At 39.6% G+C, this 10,722-nt stretch overlaps 1 protein-coding gene across 1 annotated transcript; it reads right to left on the reverse strand.

The window, feature by feature from the left end:
- Nucleotides 1-604: 604 nt before the first annotated feature.
- LOC109158429 (zinc finger MYM-type protein 1-like) lies at nucleotides 605-2,224 on the reverse strand. The gene has a single exon (XM_019306340.1). The coding sequence runs from the start codon at nucleotides 2,222-2,224 to the stop codon at nucleotides 605-607; it is 1,620 nt and encodes a 539-aa protein (XP_019161885.1).
- Nucleotides 2,225-10,722: the final 8,498 nt, after the last annotated feature.

Consider the following 10,722-nt stretch of genomic DNA (forward strand, 5'->3'; position numbering starts at 1 on the left):
ATAACGGGTGAACTTGGAATTCTTTTTGGCGGATTGAAGTTCTTCGTCTAGTCAAAGCAGAAGGTAATGGTGTTCACTAAGGAATGAAACTGAAGAGAATGAGGTTGCATTTCCCGAAGTTTCCATATAAAAGAGTTGCATGATGGACCTTTTTTAATTTTTTACACCCTTGCGCAGATTTTTTTCGTTACCGCGATTCAATCGCGACTTTTACTTATCTCCAGTGTGCAATCATAGCCACAGATCTTAATAATTGAACGGTTGACAATAGTCCACAGTCCTCATGTGGGATATTGTCCTCACCTGAACTTCACCCTCATGTGGGATATTATTCTTTGGGTTATGGGTCGTAGGATTAGTCTCATATTTTGGTATGAGTTGAGTCAGTGCAGCTTGTTCATTGTGAATCAGTTCGGGGTGCTGTAGTGATGGGCAGCACAAATGCTAGGAGGGATGCGGACCTGGTTTATGATGAACTACGTGATAATACTCAGTGGGGGCGAAGAAATAAGAAGAAAATAAATTCAAAAATATTCAAATACAAGGTTCAAATACGAATAAGATTGTTAAAATACAAAATACATTATAAATTACAATACAAGGTTTATGATGAACTACGTGATAATACTCCTCTACGCTCTCTCATATTTTGAAATCGTTGTAGAACTGCTTCATTTGAAACTTGATCAAAAATATCCTTTTCAACATACGGCACTAAGCAGTCATTTAATAAATCATCGCCCATTCGGTTGCGTAAAGATGTCTTGATTAACTTCATAGCAGAAAATTTTCTTTCCACACTAGCAGTTGCAACCGGTAGGATCAAAGCCAACTTTAGAAGCAAATACACCATCGTATAGTCCAAATGTCTTCCCGTTTCCACCATTTTTTTAGCCAAGTCATCAATACCATCCAATTTAGAGAAAGCAGGATCAGAAGTTACATCAACAAAATAAGTCTGTAGTTGGTTATCTAGTAATTGAAGTTCAATATCAGAAAAATCATTTGGATAAAACTGTGCCAATCGAACTAATTTATCCTTATCAAACCTAGCAAATGAATTCTTTGGATCAAAACATGCCACGCATAAGAGCAACTCTGTATTCTTCTCATTGAAACGGTTGTTTAGCTCCTGGAGTTGTAGATCTAAAACAGCATAAAACCTTTCAACACGGTACCTATGAAGATGAGTCCTTTCTTCAGCGTTACGGCGAGGTCTTCCTGGAACTACATAAACTTCATCCAAATTAGGTATGGGAATTGAATGCTTGTTGCAAAACAGTGAAACCTGTTGTAAAAGAGCTTCCCACCCATCATCTCTCATCATTTGCAATCTTTTTTTTGAGACATCAACAAGTCTCATGGCATTCACAATGTTTTGATCTTTCTTTTGTAGTGCCTGTGACAAATCATTGGTAATTCCTAAAACATCCCTCATTAAATGCAACAAGAACACAAAATCAAAACATAAGATATTCTTCAATACTCTAAATGCTTTTGTCCTTTGTTTTGGATCCTGCCTTATTTCATCAAGAACATCAATCACTGGAGAAAATAATGTGATAATGCTCATCAGTGCACCGTAATGGGATCCCCAACGTGTATCACCAGGACGCTTTAAAACTGTTTCTTGATTCAAACCAGTTCCCGTTTCAATTGTATCATCAGAAATTGAATCAATCAACATCTTTAATTGTTTGTCTCGCAAGCTATCCATGCGCTTACATGAAGCACAAACAATATTGCACAATTGCGAGACAGTGTAAAAAAAATCTCCAACTTCTTCATTTTCCTTTGCAACACCCACAAGTGCTAGTTGTAATTGATGAGCGAAACAATGAACATAAAAAGCACTTGAGTTCTCATTCATAATCAAAGTCTTAAGACCATTGAACTCACCTCGCATATTACTTGCTCCATCATAGCCCTGACCTCTTATTCTTGCAATGCTTAATCTGTGCCTTGTTAGAAGATCTTCAATGGCTACTTTAAGAGACATAGAAGTAGTGTCACAAACATGAGTAATGCCAAGAAGACGCTCAACAATATGCCCACTTGAATCCACATATCTAATAAACACAATCATTTGCTCCTTAACTGATATATCTCTCGACTCATCAACTATTATTCCAAATAATTCTTCACCAAGATCATTGATTATTTTTTGGGTTACCTCACTTGCAATTGCATTAGCTATATCTTTTTGAATGCAAGGGGCAGTCATTTGGTGATTTTCAGGTGCATTTTGCAACACAACTTTGGCAATATTTTCATTATTATTAGCCAGTAACTTTAAGCCCTCAAGAAAGTTTCCTCAATTAAGTGAGTCATAGATTTCATCATGTCCACGAAAAGCAAGTCCTTGCCTTAAAAGATACTGGAGGATTTCAACTGATGAAGTCAATCGAACACGATAGTCTTGTTTCGATTGCTCCGACTGTTTTGATACACAAACTTGTATGTGATGCTCTTGAGTCATTAAGTCTCGACAAGCTTGTATGTTCCTTGCGTGAACACTGTTATGATTACCAACATGTGCATGCAACCTTTCCGGCCCTTTTTTTTCCAATTGTTGAATCGTTCTGTAACAAATGACTCTCCTCCTGCTTGTTGTCCGCTGCTTCCATCTTTGAATAGATAACAACATAAACAATATGCTGCATCTTCTGATACACTATACTCTAACCAATTACTATGATCTTTAAACCATTTAGGATTAAACCTCCTATTGACACCCGTAATCACTCTAGTAGGAAAAACATGATTTTTTGGTTGACATGGACCCATTTGTAGATATCTTCTTCGCACAATATCCCTATCATTGATATGATATTCATAAATGCTTTTCCTTTTAGCCGGATCAACTTCAAGTTCATCTATATTAACTTCAATACGCGGCCTTATACTTGACAATTCGTGACTACCGTGACTAGATGAATCCTCAAAAGTTGATTTTCTTTTCAAGAATTTTTCCATAACTGAACCAACATAATTAAGTAATTAAATTAACATAAGTAAATTAACTAGGATAATCCATGACAGTAAATTAACATAAGTCATCAAGGCTTTGAATCTTAATAACATAAACAAACTAGTAATTAACAGATTAGCACATCTCCACAATAAATTAACATACAGATTAGCACATCCCCACAATAAATTAACATAAGAAGTTTCCATGACAGCAATGCTTTGAATTTTAATAACATAAGCAATAAAGCAAACTAGTAATTAACAGAGTAATTAAATCCACACTTAAGCAATAGTAAATTAGGATAATCCACACTTAATAAATAGTAAATCCACACTTAAGTAATTAACATAAGCAATAAAACAAACTAGGATAATCCACACTTAATAAATAGTAAATTAGTAATTAATAGATTATAAATTGAATACCTGGCTTACTGGCTACGGGCTATCTCCACTCTCCAGACTGCAGTAGCTTCCTCCTTCCAAGTTCCACACTTCCACCAATTTGGCAATTCACCAAACATTAGATAAGAAGACTGTAGACATCAAAGATTCAAAAAATTGAATCAATTTTATGGAAATCAGAATTAGGGCAAACAAAAAATTAGGGCAATTAGGCAAACAATTGAATCAATTTTTGAAATTAATATTTATAGTTCAAGCTTCAAGGGGGGAGATTGTGAGAAATTGATGTTGTGTCAAGGTCGAAGAATAAAGAAAAGTAAAAATTAGAAAACCAATTAAAGAATTGACCAAACCTTAGCAAATCGTGAAGCGGTCGGAGATGGTGGACCAGCAAGCGGTAGCCGGCAGCCGGCAGAGGAGAGACCGAGAGAAGAGTGTTCGGACTATGGAGGCGGTGCCTTTGTCGGTGTTCGCGAATCGCAGAGGAGAGAAGAGTCTTCGGTGTTCGCAGAGCCGCAGAGGAAGGAGAGAAACGTCTTCGGTCTTCTCGTCTTCGCAGATAACAAATGAAAAATTAAAAAAAAAATTATATATATATATATATATATATATATATATATATATATATATATATATATATATATATATCAGCCCCAAAACGACGTCGTTTTGGGGCTGAGTAATTTTGGTCAGTAGGGGCAGCTGCCCCCACTGCCCCCATGTTCCCTCCGCCCCTGGCCACAGCAGTTATGGGAGGCCGATGATTGAAGAAGAATTGGTTCGGGATGAACCAATTTGTGTTCACTAGGAAAACAGGAAAACACTAGTGTTGGGCAGCGCTAATAATGGTTTGTGGTGCGAGAGGCAGGAGCACTGTGGTGTTTGGCAGTGTTAATAACGGTGTGGGGTGTGAGTGGCAGGTGTGTTGTGGTGTTTGGCATGATTTTGGCTTCGTGGAAGCTTTGTTTATGCAACAAGTTGAGCTTTGAACTGATTTGGCACAACGTGGTTTGAAGATTGTTCAAGTGGTTCGAGACATGGGTATTGATCTCGAAGGTTATGACTCAAGATGTGAAGTCCTATGGCTCATGTGATATATTTGTAACAAGCTGGGCATGATTGATATCTATGCTCTAACTTGGGGGGAGTGTTAGAAGTGAATAAAGTAGGGATATGAAGGGTCAAGGCATATGAAAAGCCAAAGGTATGTGAAGGGCCATGGATAGTAAAGTAGGGATGTGAAGGGTCTTCTACATTATATATATATATATATATATATATATATATATATATATATATATTTATATATATATATATATATATATATATATATATATATATATATATATATGGCAGTGTGTGTGTGTAGTTAAGAAAGAAGTAAGAAATTATATAGAGTTTTGTTTATTATCATGTTATTAGAGCCCAGTGGGCATTGATCGGCGCAAGGAGGCGACGCCACCGGAGGAAGCGGACCAGCTAACGGAGCCTCCACGCTCCGCCGCTGACCGGAGCTCCAGTGACCACGCACCGCCGCGTAAGGCCTTTATCACGGGTATAGAGTCCGGCCCAGCGCACAGCGCCCGTGCGGCATCCCGAGGCCCCTCATGCCCCGCGGACCAGCCTTACCCACATATGCACCACACTGGTTTCTCCCTGCCATGGGCTCATCAGGGAAGCGACAAAAGCTCCCAACCAGTTGTGCCTTTCGATCGCATCAAGTCCCCTTTATAGTCAAGTCCAATACTAGAGACAAGCTCCCCAAACTTAATCAGGTCGGCGTGCCTAACTCGGCCAAATCTTAAAGTCTAAGGCAGAACAACCCTTAACGCTATTGACGCCCCCTTCACCCGCATGGCATTGCTAACCAGTTGGCCATTTCCACACTCTTTTGGGTCTTCGCACGGTCACGGAAAAACAGTCTATGACACTCTCCCCCACCCAACATCTAGCACGCCCTCGTGCTAGGGGAGAAGGACTCAGCCCAAGGATCGATGTAACACCCCGTGTTACGATCTCCAAACTCGTAATTAATTATGTAATTAATTCCGCCAAGAACAGTTAAAAATGATTTAATTCCCATTAATTGATTAATGTGGCCCAACGTGAATCATGGACCCTTGCCCAGATCCTGAGCCCATATATATATATATATTATTTATATATATATATATATATATATATATATATATATATATATATATATATATATATATATATATATATATATATATATGTTCCACACCTGGCCCAGAACCCCTTTCTAGCCCAATCCATATTAGTGGGGGTAGGTGTGGGGACGAATCCCCACCACCAACCCGCTGCCCATGTTGCTCGATTCCAGCGGGCAGCCAGTGGGCAGGCGACTGCCCGCCAGGCACCCTCTGGAATAGTACCACCACCGGCGGGTGGTCCGCCACCCACCGCCCACCCGTTGGAATGGCGGGGTGCGATGGGGTGTTTTTCCCCGTTTGTTGTTTCCCCGTTTTCCGTTGTGTCCCATTGTACCCCGTTTGACGTGTATGAGTCTCGTTTGATGTTTATGTGTCTCGTATGATGTTTTGAGTACCGTTCTAGGAATTTATATGTAGTGTGCATCGTCTGTTATTATATCCTGATTGTTATTGATGATTATATGTTGATTGATTGAATGATGAGGGGTGTTGTGATCATTGCGCAATGATGGTTGAGATTGATGATGATGGTGATGATGATGACGAGATTGTGATTGGTGGAAATGAATTGTTGGCGGATGGCACAACAAGTGCCCGGTCATTGTACTAAAGGTACAGACCTAGCGGTTACTGTGCTAAAGGCACAAACCCACCTTCGACTAGCTTGCCGTTGAGCATGGGTCAGGTTATAAGTGGTGCTGTGCCATGTCGGGGCTATATTCGCTGACCCATTGGTATTGGTACTAGAGGTACGGATCGTGCGAATGGCACTGCGGCGCTATCATGATATGTTGGTGGTTGATAGGTGGTTTGTCGGTGGGGGCATATAGTTGCCCGGAGGAATAAGGGAGGCGATATAAGGGTAGCCTAGAGGTATAGGTTAGAACTGATATAAGGACGGAAGGGAGCCACAAGGTTGGAACATGGTATAAGGTTGGAAGATGGATTGTGTGCTTTGATGATTACTTGCTAACTGATTGTCTTGAATGCCTTTGTTGTTTCTATTTGTTATCTATATGCTTATCTGTCTATTATGCCTTGTATTGCATTCTTAGGGTGCATGTTAGTCTTTACGATTGTCTTACACTGTCCAGTCTATTGTTGTGTCTTGAGTCTTGATCTTGGATTTAAATTAGTGTCTCGTAAGTATATATATGTATTCCAGTTTCAAAACGATTTCTTATATCTACCTATATTCTACTTAACGCGTTGGAGTGAGTTACCAGCATTATTCGCTGACGGTTGTTACACTGAATGTTTTTCAGGATAAGTTGAGTAGCTTCGGAGCGCGCTAGTTGGATTCGTGGACTTAGTTTAGATAGTTCTAGTTGGATGAGATGGCCTGCGTGCCTTGATTTGTATTTGGATATTAATTACGCTTTGTTAGTTAGTTTAGCCTGTGCATCTGGGTTCTCCAGCCCAGGTGTGGCATAGCACCCCGACTATCATGTTAGTTTATGCTCTGTTTGGGAATTAATGTTAGACTCGCCTTTATTCCATAAGCATTAAAAGTTAAAAAAAAAAAATTAGGGGTGTTACAGTTGGTATCAAAGCCTAAGTTCGACCCTAGGACAATGAATTTAGGATAAAAGACTTTAGGATGTTAAGCTTGAATTCTAGGTGTCTACGTCCTTAGGATGTTAAGAGTTGGACTTTAAGAATCTAGGATAGTGCTTTAAGTTTGGGACTTTTAAGATGATAGGCTCGGATTCTAAGTGAATAAGTACTTAGGATATAGGAATCTTAGGACGCGCGGTGAGATTGTGAGTTTATCGCTTTCAATTAAGTTTCCTGTACTTGTTCCTTGTTCAGCTTTAGTTCTTTTAGTTAAGACACCAGGTGAGGGTGCAAGTAAATAAGTTTACCTCCGTAACCGGATGACGTACACCTACCCGGCAAGTTACCTTGTTCTAGTTACCACTGAAGACTTGGCGAACACCGTGACTAAGAAAGGAGACTTGGATGTCTGTTAAAGCAAAGCAACTGAGATGTGGTGTCGGCGTCTGGACATGAGGTCAACTCGAAGAAGATTATACTGTCCTACTCATGGCTCGGAGACAGCTACTACAAATCCCCGTTCGGACAAAGTGGCATGCACCTCCGGGTAAGTTGTCTTATCTCGATACGTTAAGGTTACAGCTACGACAAAAAAGGAAAGAGAACTAGGACGCCTATCGATACAAGGAAGTTAGAAATCAAGGGAACAATGCTATTGGTTGATCTGTGGTGCAAGGTAAGTATATCGCGATGTCTTGTGAGTCCTTAGCCTCAGCTTAAAGTATCATCCACCATTGAACTTCAACTTCTTGATATTCCTATTTGTTGAAACTCCTACCTCGAATCCTTGGAAACCTTAAATTGTTATGAACATTGGAATCATTACCATTGCTCTAAGTGTATATTCCCCTCTTTTGGAAACCTTGTTAAAACCCCTGGAGCAGTGTAAACCACTTGCTTTGCTTGAGGGCATGGGAGTTGATGTTTATTGGTTCAATGTTAAGATAATTGCTAGGTAGGGATCGATAGGTTAGGCGTAGATGACGGGTGTGCGGGAAGTGTCGTGCACCAAGCTTCATCGCAGTAAAAGATCTTACCTTGGTATGAAAGCCTTAATGGTTTCAAGGTACCGTAAGGAGTACATGCGACACACAAAGTCGCCAAACGCCATGTGACGGCAAGAGCAGGCAACCAAGGGCATCCCAAGAAAGGGAGAGGCACCCCTAAGCGTTGTGATCACTAAAGAACTGGACGGGAAATGGACAACAAACCAAACCTCAGGAAGAACAAGAGGGCTTGTCGTTAACCAAGACAAGAAAAGACAAAATTGGATCATAACCGACTACCTTATGAAGATTGCAAGGTTATTCACTATAAACAAAACCCCAACCTACGAAGCAATCAGGGACAGGCGTGAACCCTTGAGAAATGGAACCACGGATTATCTCAGAGATGTTGAACTCGGTAGGGAACTTGGGAACTATCGATTGTGTAGTTGGGAAGTTACAATGGAATACTACGATCCAACCATCTAGGAATGGTTGATAGAAAGAAACGTGCAAACCAAGAAGTCAAAGTCGGGAACTTATACCATGAACTTACAAAGGCCTTAAGACAAGCACTAAGGATCTACCGAATTCCTTACGACCATGGTTATCATTCGAGTAGTCAAAGGGGTTCCTTACGAAGTTTTGTAAAGAGCAAGAATGTCAAAACCTATGGTGCAAGCCTATTCCAGTCCTTACTCCTTTTGTTTACCTTACCAAATATCCCTAAAACTGTATAGATTAAAAAAAGACATCCTTTCGTCTAAAAAGAACGAAAGAAGATGATTGGAGTCCAAGGGACATTTCCTATCGTAGATTCTGTACATCTATTCTAGGATCGTATATTCAAGGGAAGTGTAAGGAACACATGGGTGTCAAGACCCCAATGGCTTTAAGGATCAATAAAGAAGAAAAACAACTCGTAAGGATCACCAAGTCGTTTCGCAAGAAGAATCATTAATCAACTACATTTCAAGAAGGAGGGAAGTGTGCTAAGTGTTTTCACCACTGAAAGCATCACCAAAATGGCGCAACAAGCCAAATTTTGGGAAGGACATGAAGTCTTGCCAAGAATCTCACCTACCAAGGAAGAGAAGGAATTCAATAAGGCGAAGAGGCCAACCCGAAGTTCCTTGATCCTTAAGGAATCTAAACAAGAATCGAGAGTTAAGACCTAAGGATTGGCTTTGCTAACTGACTAGGTCAAGACTTTTGAGTATTTTGGGGGAATATGCACGGAATTCATCACAAGAACTCCTTCAAAAGTGGTAAAGATGGATAAGACTTTAGCTTGGGAAGTAAAGACCAACAAAAATCTTAGAGTCAAGCAATGCCAAAACTAAAGAAAACGGACCATCAGTTCGTCATTACGTCGTAATCGAAGCTTAAAACCGGATTAATCGCTCAAAGTCGGGAACCCTAACCCTAATCTAACCAAATTCCTTTCCATTCCTTGTCTATCAAGTACCATTTCGTCAAGAAACCCATCCCACCCTTTCAAACCTCATTCTTGATTCCTTATTTCAGATGAATCCATACAAGGTGACAACCTAATTTCCTAAGTTGCAACTTTTAAAACTTTGATCATATTCCTAATTAACCTTGCCCACAAGTTGGAAACCTAAATCCTTCACTCCCTTTATCCTTTTAACCTGATCCTTCCGAAGACCTAGTATACATAGTTATATATTTATATATATTTTACCCCGTAAAATGTTTTCCTTACATGACTACCGTACTAGTTTTGAGTCTTTATCCCCAAAATGATTTCTAAGCTTCGGGGACGAAGTTTCTTGTAAGGAGGGGGGGGGGGGGGGGGGGCGGATGGGTGTAACACCCCGTGTTACGATCTCCAAACCCGGAATTAATTATGTAATTAATTCCGCCAAAAAAGATTTAATTCCCTTTAATTGATTAATGTGGCCCACCGTGGATCATGGACCCTTGCCCAGATCCTGAGCCCAAATATATATATATGAATATATATATATATATATATATATATATATATATATATATATATATATATATATATATATATATATATATATTTATTTATTTATTTATTTGTTTATCTTAAAATAATATTAGTAATAGGATTACTAATATGGATTGGGCTAGAAAGGGGTTCTGGGCCAGGTGTGGAACACACACACACACACACACACACACACACACACACACACACACACATATATATGTGTGTGTGTGTGTGTGTGTGTGTGTGTGTGTGTGTGTTCCACACCTGGCCCAGAACCCCTTTCTAGCCCAATCCATATTAGTAATCTTATTACTAATATTATTTTAAGATAAACAAATAAATATATATATATATATATATATATATATATATATATATATATATATATGTATATATATATATATATATATATATGTATATATATGTATATATATATATATATATATATATATATATATACACGAATATGTACATAGGGGGAGAACCGGCAACCCCCTTCACATCTCCCTTCCAACCTTCCGTCTACCCGTCTCTCGGACTAACAACGATGTTGGAACGTAAAGGTGAAGAGGATGGCGGCAGTGGTCGGACGCTACGGCGGGGCAAAGCTCCGGCGCGTAGACAGCGGCGACGAGGGCGTTCCCTC

Source organism: Ipomoea nil, unplaced genomic scaffold, assembly GCF_001879475.1.
Source record: "Ipomoea nil cultivar Tokyo-kokei standard unplaced genomic scaffold, Asagao_1.1 scaffold2818, whole genome shotgun sequence".
In the NCBI taxonomy this organism is placed as follows: Eukaryota; Viridiplantae; Streptophyta; class Magnoliopsida; order Solanales; family Convolvulaceae; genus Ipomoea; species Ipomoea nil.

Coding starts and splice junctions, on each gene's coding strand:
- LOC109158429 (XM_019306340.1), bottom strand. CDS start 2,224: ATGACTGCCCCTTGCATTCAAAAAGATATAGCTAATGCAATTGCAAGT.